The sequence below is a fragment of the Neofelis nebulosa genome, chromosome 10 (assembly GCF_028018385.1).
Source record: "Neofelis nebulosa isolate mNeoNeb1 chromosome 10, mNeoNeb1.pri, whole genome shotgun sequence".
Classification (NCBI taxonomy): domain Eukaryota; kingdom Metazoa; phylum Chordata; class Mammalia; order Carnivora; family Felidae; genus Neofelis; species Neofelis nebulosa.
In genome coordinates, this window is record NC_080791.1 from 59909021 (window position 1) to 59926683 (window position 17663).

Below are 17663 nucleotides of genomic sequence, written 5' to 3' on the forward strand. Positions count from 1 at the left end.
AAAGCTAGAGGAAAAGCATATGTGCGTGGTATAAAAAGAATCGCTGAGTCTTTCACTCTCATAGGTCCAATAATCTTTTTTACTAAAAATTAAGTACAAAGGGCTGAGGCAATAAAGCGATTCTAATTAGCCAGAATGTGAGGGGACAGAAATTCCAGTTTATGAAAACTTCCAGTTAAGATGTAAGTTAAGAGAAAAATGCTTTGTTTCACCCCTTCTGACCTGGTAAAGTCAACAATCTTTCTCCTTTTGTTTGTACATATGGGTCAGTGCTTACATGTCTATATAAACTACCATTCTATCAGAAACTGAGGCTCTCATCTCAAAAGAGTTTCCTTCACAAACGAGAGGGGCCTGAAGGAAAAAAAAATCATGCATCAGGAATACATTTGGAAATGTGCCAGGCCAAGTGGTCTCTCTGTATATAGGTAATCAAGGCATGACTGGACTATGATTCAGGCAGTAAGTGCTGTAGCTCACTTGACCATGAGCTGCTAGTATTCTAGGTGAAAACTACTAAAAGGAAAAAAGAAAAGATTATTTCTATGTATCTACAGAATCCCAAAGAGAGGATTTACTGGCCAGGATTTATAAATATTCTGGGTCACCAGAGATGGTCAAGTTCAAAGCTTGATATAATCCATTCATTTAGATCCTCTCTTTGCTTCCATCACACAACCAACCAATCAGCTTCTGCCCATCCCTGACTTTTCACATAGATTTTCCCATTGATGAGGACATATACAAAGCACGTAGCAGGATCCTAGGGTACTTCCTCAAGTCAATTTTAGTGTATGGTGCAAGGTAAGAATACAAATTAATCTTTTGCATGTGAATATCCAACAATCACAGCATTATCTATTGAAAAGACCATACTTTCCACATTTAAATCATCTTGGCACCTTTGTCAAAAATCAACTGAATCTAAGTGGAAGGGTTTTATATTCAAGTCTCACTTCTATTCTACTCTGTTGTTCTATGTTCATTCTTATACCAGTACCACATTGTCCTGACTGCTGCAGCTTTATAGAAGTTTTGAAATTAGACAAGTGTTGAGTTCTCTGATTTTGTTCTTCTTTTCAAAGACTGTTTAGGTCTTTTACATTTCCAAATAAGAATCAGCCTGTTAATTTTTGCAAAAATGCCAGTTGTGGATTTTGATAGAAAATGCACTGAATGTACAAATTAATTTGCGGATAACAGACATCTTAACAACACTGAGGTTCCCAATCTACCAGTGGTTCTCAATCTGAGTGGTTCTGCTCTCCAGGGAACACTTGGCAATGTCTAGAGATATTTTTAGTTGTCACAACCAAGGGTAAAGTACTCTTATGGGTAGAGGGCAGGGATGCTGTTAAGTATCTTGAAATGCCCGGACAGCCTCTACAACAAAAAATTACCAGCCAAAAATGACAAAGAGTGCTGAACTGAGATGTATTCCATAAATGCGGAATGTGTTTCCCCATTTATTTAGATCTTTATTTCCTCAGCAATGTTTTATAATTATAGTACAAGTCTCATTTTTGTTACATTTATTCATTAAGTATTTTATTCTTTCTGATATTATTGTGAATGCAACTGTTTTTCTCACTTCATTTTTCGATTGCCTGTTGCTAATACATAGAAATAAACTGAATTTTGTATAATAATCTTGAATCCTGAGGTCATGCTGAACTAGTTTATTTAGTCCCATTACCTTTTCTATGGATTACTTAGGACTGAACTATATACATACAGAATCATGCCATTTTTTTTTTTTCAACGTTTTTTATTTATTTTTGGGACAGAGAGAGACAGAGCATGAACGGGGGAGGGGCAGAGAGAGAGGGAGACACAGAATCGGAAACAGGCTCCAGGCTCCGAGCCATCAGCCCAGAGCCTGACGCGGGGCTCGAACTCACGGACCGCGAGATCGTGACCTGGCTGAAGTCGGACGCTTAACCGACTGCGCCACCCAGGCGCCCCGAATCATGCCATCTTTTAATAAAGACAGTTACATCCCATCCTTCCTCATATATATGACTTTTTTGCTTCTTTTCCTTATGTGATTACACTGGCTACAATATTCACTACAATGTTGTACAGAAATGGTGTTCCCAATCTTAGGGTGAAATTGTTCAGTCTTTCAACATTAAGTATGATGTTAGCTATAGTTTTTTTGTACGTGTGCTTTGACATCTGGGTAATAATGTCATCATGGAATGAGTTAGAAAGTGCTCCCCTCTATTTGCTGAAAAGAGTTACAGAGGATTGATATGACTTCTTCTTCAAACACATGATAGTGTTCACCAGTGAAGACATCTGGATTAGCTTTTCTGAGTGAAGATTTTTAATTACTAATTCAACTTCTTTATTTGTTACAGATCTATTTAGATTTTCTACTTTTTCTTGAATTAGTTTTGGTAATTTATATCTTCCTCGGAATTTGTCAATGTCACCTAAGTTGTTTAATTTGTTGACACAAAATTTCTCATAGTATTCCCTTTTCTGTAGGGTTAGTAGCATTTTTGTTTGTTTGTTATTTTCATTCTTATTTGTTGGTAATTTGTCTCCCTCCCCGCCCCCCCATGATCAGTGTAGTTAAAGGTTTGTAAACTTTCTCAATCTTCTCAAAGAACTAATTTTTGATGTTACTGATTACTGTTTTTTTCTTTTTATGTTGTCATTTTCATTGATTTCTGTTCTAATCTAGTATTTCCTCTCTTCTTCTACCTTTTGGTTTATTTCTTATTTTGCTGATTTCTTAAGGTAGAAGCTTAGGTTATTGATTTGAGGTCTTCTTGTTGGGTATATATCAGATAACATTGATAATGTTCACAAATTTTATGTTCTTGATATTGTTTAATTGTTCTATCAATTATTAAAAGTGGAGGTAGTAAAGCGAAAGTTTTTAGTAAGCTGAAAAGTACTGCCTTGGCAAAAGTTTAACCTTAAAATAAGAAAAAAAAAGGAGGAAGAAGTAGAGTTTATGAACAAATAAATCTAAGGACCTGACTTCCGGCAGTCCTTAAGATCCTCTTCTGCTATACACATATGCATTGGTAAGCATAACTTTGTCTCTTTAATGACTCATAATCTTTTTAGCTTTATAGAAGGCCAATCCTAAAGACAAATTCTCTCTGTACAAAAATATATGAAGACCACAAAGGCACTGAGCTAAACATGTAGTGACAGTAGAATGCAACTGGCCATGTATATAAGTTCTTGATTCTAGCTTTTCCTATGATTTATTCCTTATAATCCCCAAACTGGCCAAGTCCCCCCCAGAATAAATCCAGTTGATGGCTCCAATTAGTTGGTTTCACGTAAGATAAGTTTCAGTAACAAAGTCTGATCAGAGATCTACTTATATTAAATTGAACTATACCATCCTTTATTTTTACCAAGATTTGTGTCTGAAGTACTTGCTGAATGCCTCTCATTAGTGCAAGAGGAAAAGCAGAAATATATAATGGGAAGACCTTAAAAAAAAAAAACAACAACCAAACAATAACCCAGAAATTAAATTTAATATTTACCTGAATGAAATAAAGTGAATTAATCCAAAATGCGTATGTTTCAAAAGTTCAGAGTACTGCTTATTGTGGGGAAGAAAAAGCCTAAATGTCAAAAAAAGGAGTTCCCTAACATCCATACATAAATGAATGCTGAGAAGCATTTGACTATAATGCCTATATTATAGGAGATGAAAAGAACACAAGTGTGTGTATGTATGTGTATATCATATATAGCATATGTATATATTATAATGTGTATATATACACATATTGTGTGTGTGTGTGTGTGTGTGTGTATGTAGTGGGATACCACCTTTGAAAAGTTTACATTCATATATGCTTTGTGTACACAAATTCTAATATACCTAATATATTACAAAGTAAATAGTCCAAGTACAAGCTGTATACTGAAATGTCTACTAAATGCTAAAGGATGCAGGTGATTTGTATTTATTGCTTTTTGCTTATCTGCATCTGTAAATCCATTTGTAGCATACAAAATTAAAATAACTTTAATTTCATAAACGTAATGTTTAACGTAGTTTTATAAAAAAAACTAGAAAACACAATCCCTATTCTTGAGGAACCAGCAATATTCCTGGGAAGTTTATTATTAATTCAGGTTAGAAGACAAAGGCATATCTACAATTAAGGGGTAGGGACAGTGAGTAGCACAGACAGGGGTGCAGAGAGGGACCATATGCCCTACCTGACTGCTGGGCCAGAGAGCAGGCCTCACTGATCCTCTTGCCTGTGAGGTAGCTGAAGACAGCCTCCACAGGCTTGTCTTTTCGGGTTAAGGAGACTTCCTCCTCAATTTGAGGTGCGGCAGTATAGGATAGCCAGCGAGAGAAAGTTCTTCTTCGCTCCAGAATCTGAATGTATTCATTGGGTTCATCCAGCTGGCTGTCAGTCTCCTTCAGGTGGCCCCATAAGGCTTCACATAATGTCCATGCTAGGCTCCAGTGCTTCACAACTAAAGATGGGACAGGAAAATAATAATATGACATAAAGTCAAAGTAACTACAGAGAGGACATCACTCTAATGGTGGCATAAAAACACATAAATTAATAAATACCCCAAACAACCACTCAAGCTGATTTCCCTGAATCTGTTTTTGGCTCACTCTGCTGTGTTTTACAAGTCCCAGAGGTCTGTAGTGTAACTGCTTGTTCACTCCATGTTCCTGTGGTACTTGTTATAACATATGTAACTCTATGCTCTTTTAAACCAGTTCCTCTAGCTCAATTATGGCTAATATAATCTCAAATGACAGAGAAAAGTCCTGTAACTTGATTAAATTCTGTTTACAAAATGCTTTAAGAAATAAGAAGTGCTGGGGTGCCTGGGTGGCTCAGTCAGTTCAGTGTCCAACTCTTGATTTCGGCTCTGGGCTGACCGTGGAGCCTACTTGAGACATTCTTTCTCTCTCGCTTTCTCCTTCTCTCCCTCCCTCACTCTGTCCCTCTCCCCTCTCCTCTGTCACTTGTGCTCTCTCTCTAAAATAAAGAAAAAAAAATTTTTTTTTAAATTTTTAACATTTATTTATTTTTGAGAGACAGAGAGAGCACAAGCAGGGGAGGACAGAGAGAGAGAGAGGGAGACACAGAATCCAAAGCAGGCTCCAGGCTCCGAGCTGTCAGCACAGCGCCCGACGCGAACTCAAACTCACAGACTGTGAGATCATGACCTGAGCTGAAGTCAGCCACTTAACCAACTGCGCTGCCCAGGCACCCCAAGAAAAAAATTTTTTATTAAAAAATATGAAGTGCTCTAAAAACTTGTGAGAGAGTATTCTCTCCTGTAAGAGGCACAGCCTAACATTTACTGAGCCTAAAATGACACTATTCGAAAACACTTAAGAGTAAAGCCAACTCTGAACTTTACTATCCACAGTGGTTATCATCTTCATTTTACAGATGAGGAAATTGAAGTAACTTGCTCAAAGTTATAGGCAAAATGTAGTAGAGCCAAGATTTGAACCCAAGTAATAAATCCAGCTCTATACTCTTAACTACTATCCATATTGCTCCTCAAGAAGGAAAACAAGACGGAAGCACTATTTACCACTAAGCCAAATACAAGTATGCACTGGGAAGACGTCTCACATGTTTGAAGTGATGATGAGACAACTGAAGCAAACACAAAGAAATTAACATACACAATTCTCAGAATTTGTGGCATATGACAGTCTAAAATAGCTGCCATTTTTCAACATTTTTACATGTTGAAATGTTATCAAACATGTAATTAAGTATAATTTTTCTACTATTTGAAATAGTAGGTTCCCAAATTAGAAAAGCCTGTTATCAAAGTATTGGTTTAGAAAACCATGGTCACAATAGTTATAGAAAAGAGAGGTTAAGAGGGAATTTATGAACACTAAAATTGTTGGGAAGAACAAAAGGGACTTAAGCTGGACATGGAAGAATGGGTAGGATTTAGAAAAGCAAGAAGGAAGGGCACCTGGGTGGCTCAGTTAAACGTCTGACTCTTGACCTTGGCTCAGGTCATGATCTTGTGGTTTGTGGGGTCAATCCCCACGTCAGGCTCTGTGCTGGCAGCGCAGAGCCTGCTTGGGATTCTCTCTTTGACCCTCCCCTGCTGGCATGTACTGTACTCTCTCTCAAAATAAACAAATACACTTTAAAAAAAAAAAAAGAAAGAAAGAAGGAATGGCTTTCTCTCCCTATGTTCTCAGAATGGAGAAAGGAATGGAATTAAAAAAATCCAAGGAATTTGGCTGCAGTTCCTGTGAACAAGGACTCATATATTAAAAGGCAGAAGAGTAACTGTAAAAAATGTTATCATTTCTTCTTCCTTGGGATTTTGCTCTTTGCAACTCAACTACACACAAGTGTGAACTCAGGCATCCGCCCACTACATTGGCATAAGGAAATCTGTCCTCCTATGAACACATGCTTCTACTCCAGTTCCTGAAACATCAAAGGTTAGATAGACATAGTCCATACTCACTTTGTGCTTCCAAAAAGTCTCCAGATGCTTTCTTAACCCAATTTGCATAGTCATGAATGACAGCAACTCCTGGATTAGGGACAATGAGAGGACACAGCTCATCTACATGGACAGTGCTGTGCTTTAATTTGAGCTCCAGAGGTATTTGGTATAACTGCAGGTCTTCATCTGGCTTTTGTCTCAAACTGAGTTTTTCCAAACGAACTTTGAATGGAGACTCTGTTAGGCTACAAGAGCAAATGACAAGACAGAAAATGAAGATAAGACAGATGCTAGAATTTTCCTACAAATAAACCTTTATTTTTATGATTCAAAGAGAATGCAAAACATTCACCTGTGATTTTAAAGTAACTGTGTTCCCTAATGTCAAACTATAATGAATTTATCTGCTGTAGAATGAGTAAACAAATTATCTGGCCCATGCATTCAGAATCCAAAGGCTTCTTAAGGCCAGGTTGTAACAAGCACGGGAATCAATGCAGTTAGACTTTGAGCTGGCTTCAACATGTATCTACATATTATGAAATCCAAGGACCAAAAGCCATTGTTGGGACACTGATTTCTCAAATTATACATAGTGAGGGATCAAAAATTGTGAGGCTAATGTTATAGATACTGTAAAACTGACTCTAAATTAAGATGAGCATATAATCAATCTCACCTTGATCCAATTTTAAGATTGATAGTAATAACTTTCAAAACATGACATCATGTATAACCTAGATTAGGATCAACATTACTAACTGTGAGGTTCAAGAGAGCTATTGTTTTGTATTTCTTCAAAGTTAACTTTAAATACCAAGCATTATAGGTGATCACAGTCATTTAATCTGTAGTAAAGACAGCACAATTTGTTATAAAGAGTAAACAGGAAAATGTTATATATTTTGCACAAAACTGTATGCATATTGGTTAATAACTACCAGAACTGTGTATGCATATGTATGTGTGTGTATAGATTATATATGTGTATGTGCACATATGTATGTGTATAGATTATATATGTGTATATGTATACTCAACACATATATAAAGTATACAGAACTAGAAGTACACACACATAAATGTTAATAGTGGGGATTATGTAGTAATAACATAGCATACATAGCTACCAGATTTTTTTTTGTTTTTGTTTTTTTTTTAAATTTTTTTTCAACATTTTTAATTTATTTTTGGGACAGAGAGAGACAGAGCATGAACGGGGGAGGGGCAGAGAGAGAGGGAGACACAGAATCGGAAACAGGCTCCAGGCTCCGAGCCATCAGCCCAGACAGAGCCTGACGCGGGGCTCAAACTCACGGACCGCGAGATCGTGACCTGGCTGAAGTCGGACGCTTAACAGACTGCGCCACCCAGGCGCCCCCCCAGATGTCTTTTTTTAAGTAAGCTCTATGACCAATGTGGGGCTTCAACTCATGAAGCCGAGATCAAGAGTTGTATGCTCTACTGACTGAGCCAGCCAGATGCCTCTATCAGATGTCATCTTATTTCCAGATACTTATGTATGAATTATACCCAGTTTATACATTCACCTTACCAGGTCCAAGATATGGGAAATGTGCTTAGTTGAGAAAATACCCCATATATATATATATTATATATTATACATATACACATATATTACATATATATTATATATAATATATATATACATATATTACATAAGTATATATATAAATCACAAATATCTAAGTGAGGAAATAGGAAAAAATGACTAATGCAATAAAAAGGATAAAACCCAAGGAATGCTGCAGCATCAGCTTTGGGTCTGTTAAATTTCCAATTAAAGTTTAACCACTAAGTATTATACTCTTCATACCTTGATGTTACAAATGGAGTTATCTTATTAATCGGTTTGGTTTTTAATTATACAAAGATCTTCTGCTATCTAAAACTGTATTAAGAACAGGGGTACCTGGGTGGCTCAGTCAGTTGAGCATCCAACTTTGGCTCACGTCATGATCTCATGGTTTGTGAGTTTGAGCCCCGCATTGGGCTTACTGCTGTCAGCCCAAAGCCCACTTTGGATCTTTTGTCCCCCTTCTCTCTGCTCCCTGCCCTCCATGTGCTCTCTCAAAAATAAACAAACATTAAAAAAAAATAAATTAAAAAAAAAACTGTACTAAGAGCATATCTAGAAAGATCACCAAGGTCTAGAGACTTTGGGTCTTCTGATAATGAAAAATTTTTTCTCACCTACCAAATTGCTTTTCTCAAAAACCATAAAGAAAATGTGACTCACGATTTAACAGCTACTGGATTAGGCAGGAATCCATATTCCATAGAATCAGCATTTTGATGATTTTCCAGTTCATGACAGCCACTCAGCTGTTCTCCACTATTAGCAAGAGTCCAGTTGGGGCCCCAACCAACTCGAAACGAGCGTCCCATAAACAGAGCCATATCCATCAAGAGTTTCCCCTTGCCATAGGTGACAGACTTTTCAAGAGGGACTAGGCCTGGTTGTCTACGTGTACCCACGGTTTTCAACTGAACTTCAGGGGCTGGGCTGGGCACCGTAAACACAGAGGTGAGGGGTGGAGGGACAGACCAAGGGCATGTGGATGGAATATTCATCAAAGACGTTGCTCTGGGGGTGCGACATTCTTGTACAGAGGCACTTGGTGAAAGAAAAGCTCCACTAGTAAACTTTGATTGTAGTAACCCACCAACTGAAATAGGGGGAAAAAAAACCTATTAGAAAATACAGTCTCTATTGCTTCTTGAACAGCAATCATCAGTGAGGCTGAAATTATAGTTTTTCCAAACCAATTAAATCAGATATAGATGACAAGAGGCAAGTCATAATCTGTGGAATACTGTTTCACCAGGAAACCAAGGCAGGAATTTGTGATGATGATGCCACAACAATATTAACATTTATAACAAACACTATCACTACTACTTAAAAAAAAAAATTATTTAACACTTATTTTGTGAAAGACTCTGTATAAGTCATTTGTATACACAGTTTCATTTCACCCTTTAATAACTTCATACAAACAACACTATTATCCCATTTTATAGGTAGGAAAACTGGGCTTTGAAAAGTGATTAGTCCAAATCCACAAAGCTACTAATGGCAGGATTGAGAGATAACCCAGGTCTGACATCAATGGTCATGCCCTTTTCAGAATGCCAAATGTAAACAATTTCTTAGTCCAAAGAAAAAGCTTAATAAGATAAAAATACAAATTGCTACCACTCCAATGCTCATGCTAGACTCCATGAAACAAAAACCTATGGAGGTACCTTGTGCCTTTCAGAAGGACAGTTCTTATTACTATTATATTGCCTGTTTTCTAAGAGGTAGAGGTAGTTATTGAAGTACAAGTGCCCATTAGAGAAAAGGTTTTCATGTTTAATTGCTTTATTAGTTAACATATTTTTAAAACGGGTTATTAAGGGCACTTGAAAGAAGTGAAAAATAAAGTTTTTAAAGCAATATAAACAAATCTCTTCCTAGTAGTTCCTCTGGCTTTTAAAACATGTTGAGATTACACGTGCTTATGTCCTTTGTTCATATTGATACTCTACTTCCAATCCCACAAGAAGAAAAAAAGGGAAAACTTTAAAATCAAGTATCACTTTCCTAGGAATTTGGCAAGGTTTAGGAAAAAGCAGAAATCTGACGAGTTTTATGTATTGTAAGAAGCAACATTTGCCCCCAGGAGGCAATAAAATAAGGACAGTATGAGGACTGCACAAAATTGTACAGTGCAGGACAACTTGCTCATTCCTCTAAGATGTGATAAAAATTAGGAAATCTGATCTAGTCCACATTCATAAGCAAATAAAAACATAACCTAAACAAAACACAAATGCTTTGTTCTCCATACAACTTCTACATCTGCAACAATAAAGCACATTACAGGTTTTAAAAACCGGCCCCACCTAACATATTTAGAAGAGTACATTTCCTCTTGGCATCCTTATGTCATATGCCTTTAGGGGGATATTTGCTAGAGAAGCTGACTCAGCTTAGAAGAAGATATGTGAAAAGCAGGACTTTACAGCTTTCTTGTAAAATAGCATCACTTACAGTACCTAAAGAACGGGATTTTGACGAGTGGGATGCTGAGATGGGGAGTCTGGGAGAACAGATTTCTTGAGAAGTATCTGTCTTAGAAGGAAGGTGACTGAAGCGTTGATCCATGACCATATCTACATCTTCTTCATCAGCAAGCAATGATGCTTTCATGATCTAAAAAGGCAATATCTATAGAATGAATGTGTTCCCTGGAATCCAAAGGCCATAAAAGAAAAATGCAGTTTACAACAACCAGTAAATTGCTCTGCCTGAAGGCTGTGTCCAGAGCTACTATAATATCGGTGTGGCTGCATGTGCCTGAGGAATTTAAGTTATAGAACATTCCTCTTATATCTAGAGTCCCACCAAAGTCTGGCACACAGCAATTGCTCACCTGTTTACAGGATGATTAACTTTGAAAATAAGACAAAGGCTAAACTTATAACATGCCAAAAGGCATAGGAAAAAGAAATTGAGACAGAGTTTAAAGAAACCTGTTATCTACTAGGCTATTAAAACTTTTATGGTGCACTTTTGAGAGCCTCAAAACCACCCTACAGAGAAAAATCTGTGCTCACAGATGTTAAATGACTCGCCTAAAGTCACATAGTAATAGTTATAGAACTCGGATTAGAATCCACGTGTTCTGAATCTCAATATAGCTTTCCCTCCCAGAACGGAAAAATGAGGCCCAAATATGGACCATATTCTGGTTTTTCTTCATTCCAATGACCACTCAATGCTCTTCAGTAAATAATCAAGGAAGAGGCCTGATTAGATGCAAGGGAGATAAACATTAGTTTGGCTTCCTGTTGTAGTAAGGGTGGGTTAGAACTTCACCTGTAAGACATGTGGATTAATTCCCAGTGAAGATGCAATGTGTGTTGAGGCAGACACAGGTTCCTGATCCTCAGGCACGCACTCTTCTAACATGGAATCCAAAACTGGCTCCTGGGTGATATCTACCATGTCACTGTCCAGTTCCACAACCCTCCCTAACTGCTCCACCTCTGGGCTCTGGCTCTGTAGACAGCAGAAAGATCAGGGAAGCAGCATTAAATTATACCAAATAGACACAGAGCTTCTATAGTTATTCAGAATATGATATTGTAATACTAGATTCTGTCCATTCTAAGACAGTGTGAGGTAACATATTTGCTAAAAAGGATTTAGGAATAATTACCCCAAATCCCCCTATATCTACTTGAGATCCAAATATGGATACATGAAATCACCCTTTTGTAATATGTTAAGGTCTGGTGTCTGGAACGTAAGCCCCATACTGAACAAATGGTGGTCTTCAGACAAAGATTATGCCTTACCTGATACAGCTAGCAAATATAATTTTCTGATATACACAGGGTGACCCTGCCCTCACATTGCCTTGTAGCCAGAAGCCATTGGGAAAAGAGAATAAAAGGTACAAATATCAAAGTCTCAAGTAATTTTCCATTTTTTTTTATCTTTTCTGTGACTAAATCCTAAAGGTTAGCTGGAATCTACATATGCAGTACCATGTAACATATGAGGAATGTCTACCCTAATTTCCCAAAAGGAAAAAACAAAGTAATATTAGAAACATTTTTTTTTTTTTTAAGTAGGCTCCACACCAGGGCGCCTGGGTGGCTCAGTTGGTTAAGTGTCTGACTTCAGCTCAGGTCATGATCTCATAGTTTGTGAGTTAGAGCCCTGCAATGGGCTCTGTGCTGACAGCTCAGAGCCTGGAGTTTGCTTCAGATTCTGTATCTCCCTCTCTCTCTGCCTCTCCTTTGTTTGCACTGTGTCTCGGACTATTTCTCAAAAATAAACAAACATTAAAAAAATCCTGAGATCAAAAGTTCCACGCTCTACCAACTGAGCCAGCCAGGTAGCCTCTTAGAAACAATTTTAATTTAGGAATAATTCCTTTATATTCAAGTTCCAAGAGTTATATTTACATTTACTAAGGAGTTTTCAAGATATACCCATGACTAACAGTTAATGATTTGAAAAGGTAAATAACTCATCAACCTGAAGCCCACTGTAAAATAACCATTTCAGTACAAATTAAGTATGTCCTAAACTTGCATATTACCTGGTAAAATGGTGACAAGTGGCTAAGCCAACTTATGAAACATTCTCAAAATCAAAAAGTTTTACCACTTATTTTTCTTATCATGATAACATTTATAGATTATTAATCTTCCAAAATTTTTGGCTTATCTTCCTAAGTGGCCTATTTCATGCTAACCCTCAAATAGATGCTAATGTGTAAAAGGTAGTTTAAAAAAAATGATTTCATGGGGCACTTGGGTCAATTGTGTGTCTGATTCTTGATTTCGGCTTGGGTCATGGTCTCACGGTTTGTGGGACTGAGCCCCATGTCAGGCTCTGTGCTAGGAGCACAGAGCCTGCTTGGGATTCTGTCTCTTTGCCCCTTCCCTGCTCGTGCTCTCTCAAAATAAATCAATAGACATTAAAAGTAAATAAATAATTTCTTGATTACTTTGAACAAAGAAACAATCATTAGTGTAACTTTTTCAACTTTATTTTTCATGGTCTATTAGCTATTCCCTTGCATTCCTTTAACACTTATCCTTACTGAAAGAATGACTGCTCTCATTTATAAGTGTAGAAAAACTGAACTGTTGGATGCATAGGGAATTGCAACTGAAGATATGAATATTCCCGAAGGACAGCTCTAACAAAACTAGATAATGATGAAAGGCAAAAATGATAACTCTTTTTTTACCTACTGTAGAGGCTAAAGGCAAGTGCGACTACCTTTATGCTCTACAATTCTGGAAAAAAATAAAATAAAAAGTAGCCCTGGTCACAATGCTCCCATTTACAAGAATTATGGGAACACTCTAACTCCAAAGGCTCCCTAGTATATTAGAGTTTTTAACCAATTCACTTTAGGAAGCTATTAAACTACTCCATATCTTGTGTGTCAACCTATCAGTTAGAATACCCTCCCACTGTTGGGTTCCCATTACATTCTGTCTAAACCTGTTTTTTATGATCTATCATGATATACTATAAATTCTTGCATATGTGATGTCTGTCCCACCATATTGTCAAGGCTTGAAAACAGAGATTACGGCCTACTGTTTTCTGTATCTATCACCAAGCACATTTTAAATTCAACATTCATCATTTTGTCAAATCTACTGCCTAGTGTAGTGCCTGGCATACAGCAGAAAGGGCAGTTAATAACCATGAAAGAACAACGAGTGAGGATGGGTGGGAGAAAAGGAAAAAAGGAGAGAATGGTTTCAACTTACACTACTCAACGAAGAAATAACAGCAGCAAGAGATGTTCACTTAGAACACTTTAAGGCAAAACGAAGGTATTTCATAAGTAACTCGAATGGAGACCTAAGGGACCCAGCATATTTTTCAGAAGTATGCTAAGTAAGGATCAAGGTTTTATTTGCTCCACTCTCATGCACAGACTTTAAAGCTCTGAGGTATGGTGTAATAAGTAAGGGAGAAGTGAATTACTAGAAACTATGAGGAGCTGGGAAGCTCTTAGAACCATTAGTGAATGTTGTTAAAGTGTATCTAAGCAACTGCGGTAAACTCCCCCAAAAGATGCCTGTGTACTTATTTTCTGATTGATCTTGGGAGATCAGGTGCTTCTTCAAAACCAGTCCTGGAAAGAAAAGTAGACTAATAATAATAATAATAATAATAATAAAGATGGCTCAGAAGGAATTAAGGAAGTTAAAAAAAAATAGGGAGTCCTTGTGAGATCTATGGAAAAGAAAGGCAAATACTGGGAAAAGCAGCTAAGTGGAATATTCCTTTCATATACTGTAATCTCTTGAAAGTAGATCTTATTTATGTCTAAATACCAGCACAGTACATTATAAATCCTAAGTACACAGAAAATTTCTGTAAAATGACTGTCTTTTTAGATACATGGAAGGTGAGATTTCATCACTGAAACCTTCAGGGATTTTAGAAACCTTCACTTTCCACCTCAAGAGAATCTTCCTCATACAAACAAAGCTGCCAATACCCTAAAGATAAAACATGTCTTAATCCAGTAGATAAAGTAATTCAAGTTAGGTAAAGTAAATCATGACACCTTTTATTCAACAAAGGGTAAACAACCAATCCACGGTCAAACAGGTATTTAAATAATTCATACTGTCCTCGCCAAATAGTTTAATATAGTATACCTATTACCATTGCCAGCTTCCAAAATAGCTTTTATTTTTTTTAATGTGTTTTTAATTTATTTTTGAGAGAGAGAGACAGAGAGAATGGGAGACACAGAATCTGAAGTAGGCTCCAGGCTCTGAACTGTCAGCACAGAGCCCAACATGGGGCTCAAACCCATGAACAGTGAGATCATGACCTGAGCCAAAGTCAAATGTTTAACCAACTGAGCCACCCAGGCGCCCCCAGAATAACTTGTTTTCTAACTGCAAAGAATGTTTTATATTCATTTGGCTGGAAAATCAGCCTTGTCACCATTATTGTGTGCTCAGGAAAGATTCCATGTCGTGGTTTCAAGGGCCCACCAAAATAAGTGTGTATGTTTCTACACGTACATTCAGGGATATTACAATTAAGTATAAGACATGACAGTATTAATATCTGAAGCAAAAAGACTTCTGGTATGCAATTATTTTATATATATATCATCTATTACATAAAAATATAAAATGGATAATCACATATACATTTACTTAGTGGATAAATATAGACAGCTGCCACTTTACTTTTAAAAAGTATACACAAGAAAGGGGCACCTGGGTGGTTTAGTGGGTTAAGCGTCTGACTCTTGATTTCAGCTCAGGTCATGATCTCACAGTTGTGAGATCAAGCCCTGCGTCGGGCTCTGTGCTGAGCGTGGAGCCTGGTTAAGATTCTCTCCATCCCTCTCCCTTTGCCTCTCCCCTACTTGGCACGTGGGTGCTCTCCCAAAATAAAATTGACTAATTTTAAAAAGTATACACAAGATGAAATGTTAATTTTCTTCTAAATCCTAATCACTTTTTCCCTTGAAAAAAATTCCTAACTCATTTGAAGGTACTCACTGAATGAACAACGCTAAGTTTCTGAGCAAGTCAACTACTCAGTGTTGATACTGAACACAAGTTACAGTTCAGTATGAGGTGGAGGTAAAAAGCTATAGTTAAAATCTCTCTCCCTGAGTGCTATCTGAGGTCTTTAAACAAACGGTTCTGAAGCCTCAATGCATATTTCAATCACCTGGGGGAAAGCATTTAAAATATAAATATGCCTGAGCCCCGTGCCTATCTATGGAATCAAAGGTCACCAAAGGAGTGATCCAGTCAGCTGAAAACTAAATCTCAGATCAGCATTTTGGAAACAATGTTCTAACTACCAAATGTTTCTGCAACTGCCCTAATTTATCTGTGTGATGAAGGTTTTTATGCCAACACTTTCTGTAACTTCAAAGGCACAGAAGAGACTACATGAAGATTTAGTTACCTTAATGTTTTCTGGTTGCTTTGATTTACCTATTTAGAAGCAAATCAAAGCTTTAAGAACAAACTACAAAGACACGAATGATATTATACACGAGGCAGTGGGATAAAGTGACCATTAAACAAAAATGTAAATCTTCCTAATACCTAAAAAACCCCCAACCCCCAATTCTGAGAACCTGAGATTGTACACAGGAGGAAAAAAAACTGCTATGGCAGACTGGAGGTGGAGGAACACCATGTCCCTGAAATCAAGCTGCCCAGGGGGCCAGGTGACAGTGTGTAGAGAATCATCTTGACACTAGGATGAAAAGACAGTGCAGTCTGTTCCCAGTTCGTCCAGATGGCTCAAGTGTTTTCCTCGTGCCCAGTAAGATGTAGGTCTTCGGTGCGAATTACTAAAAGCTATGCAACCACTACCATTTCCTACCTATCTCACTGCGGAATACGAAGGAAGTCCTTCATTACTGTTCCAATACGTTAGCCTAATATCTAAACAGCTCTACCCACTATTCCCATTTCTGTTTTTGCCATCCAAAGACCACCCACTTCTCTTCAATCAAAGGAGATATCTGAAACAGATCCCATTCACTGTATTCTCTTTGCCCATTTTGATCCTTATGAAGTCTCTTTTTCCTACAACCTGGTTCTTGTGAAATTATATGGTACTCAGTTTCTTAAAAAATTCTCACCTATGAAAGTGTCATCATAGAAACGTATAGTTTTCTCTTACTATTTGTATTCTGGAAATTAAACAGCCTAAAAATCACTGGTTGTCAAGACACGTTACGTAAATTTGCTCTATCCACGGATGAAGTTTTTTTTTTTCTCAGCTGCATCTTTAGGATCTTGACAATTACTTTTATTAGCAGAAAAGAAGGCTACCTGACTCTTATTCTAGAAATACATATAATGTAAGATGAAAAAACACTTTGGAATGAAAGAGATTATACAAAGCATATGATTCAGAAAAAATGAACATGGAAAACTGGAAAACCAAGTCCATTTACAGCATTTCTTTAGTTCAGAAGAGAATTCTTAGGGGTTTTATGCTACAAAGATTATAAATATAAAAGTCAATATATTTCCCATTTCCCACTTTTATCATACCCTCCCCCTCACCTTGTACGCGCAAATATGAACATACATACACAACAATCTCCAGAAAATGCCTCCCAAGAAATTATTTAATAAATCATAAAAATCGCACATTTCAGCAGCCATAAGAACTGTAGCACAAAAAATTCCAAAGGCCCTGCTTTTAGCAGCTGAGAGGTAGAGGATGCTTTACAAAGAAATTCTATATTAAGTTCTCTTTTTTGAGGGAGTATGGCAGCAAAGAAAAAAATTTTTTTGTAACTTGATTGAATATAAATGACATCCAAAGGAAAGTAAAACTCTTCATGAGCTGGCAAAGAAACTACCTGATATTTAAATTACAAACCTTTCCCTAGATGGACAAAAGGTTTTAACAATACTGAAAAGGAGTATGATACAAGTAATTGCAATAAACAATGTAGCCCCTACTCTCCCCACGCCAAATAATTCATTTATATTCTAAAACTTGATCTATATTCAGAAAGATTATGTATTGTTAAAATACAAATATTAAGAGGTTACCTGAAGTATAAGCAAACAACTTGAGAAAAATGGAGTTAAAAAACCCTTGCAGAAAGCGAATTGAACTTTTAAAAAACCACAGAGGTAAAGAA

General features: G+C 37.0%; 1 protein-coding gene across 7 annotated transcripts in view; it reads right to left on the reverse strand.

The window, feature by feature from the left end:
* NUP98 (nucleoporin 98 and 96 precursor) overlaps window positions 1-17663 on the reverse strand; it is a 117551-nt gene that overhangs the window by 24158 nt on the left and 75730 nt on the right. For all 7 annotated transcript variants that reach the window (XM_058687905.1, XM_058687904.1, XM_058687903.1 and 4 more), the window contains 5 exons: window positions 11345-11527; window positions 10522-10678; window positions 8717-9146; window positions 6475-6701; window positions 4207-4473 (listed from right to left, as the gene is read on the reverse strand). In XM_058687905.1, coding sequence (XP_058543888.1) covers window positions 4207-4473; window positions 6475-6701; window positions 8717-9146; window positions 10522-10678; window positions 11345-11527 — 1264 coding nt within the window. The remainder of the gene's footprint in view (window positions 1-4206; window positions 4474-6474; window positions 6702-8716; window positions 9147-10521; window positions 10679-11344; window positions 11528-17663) is intronic.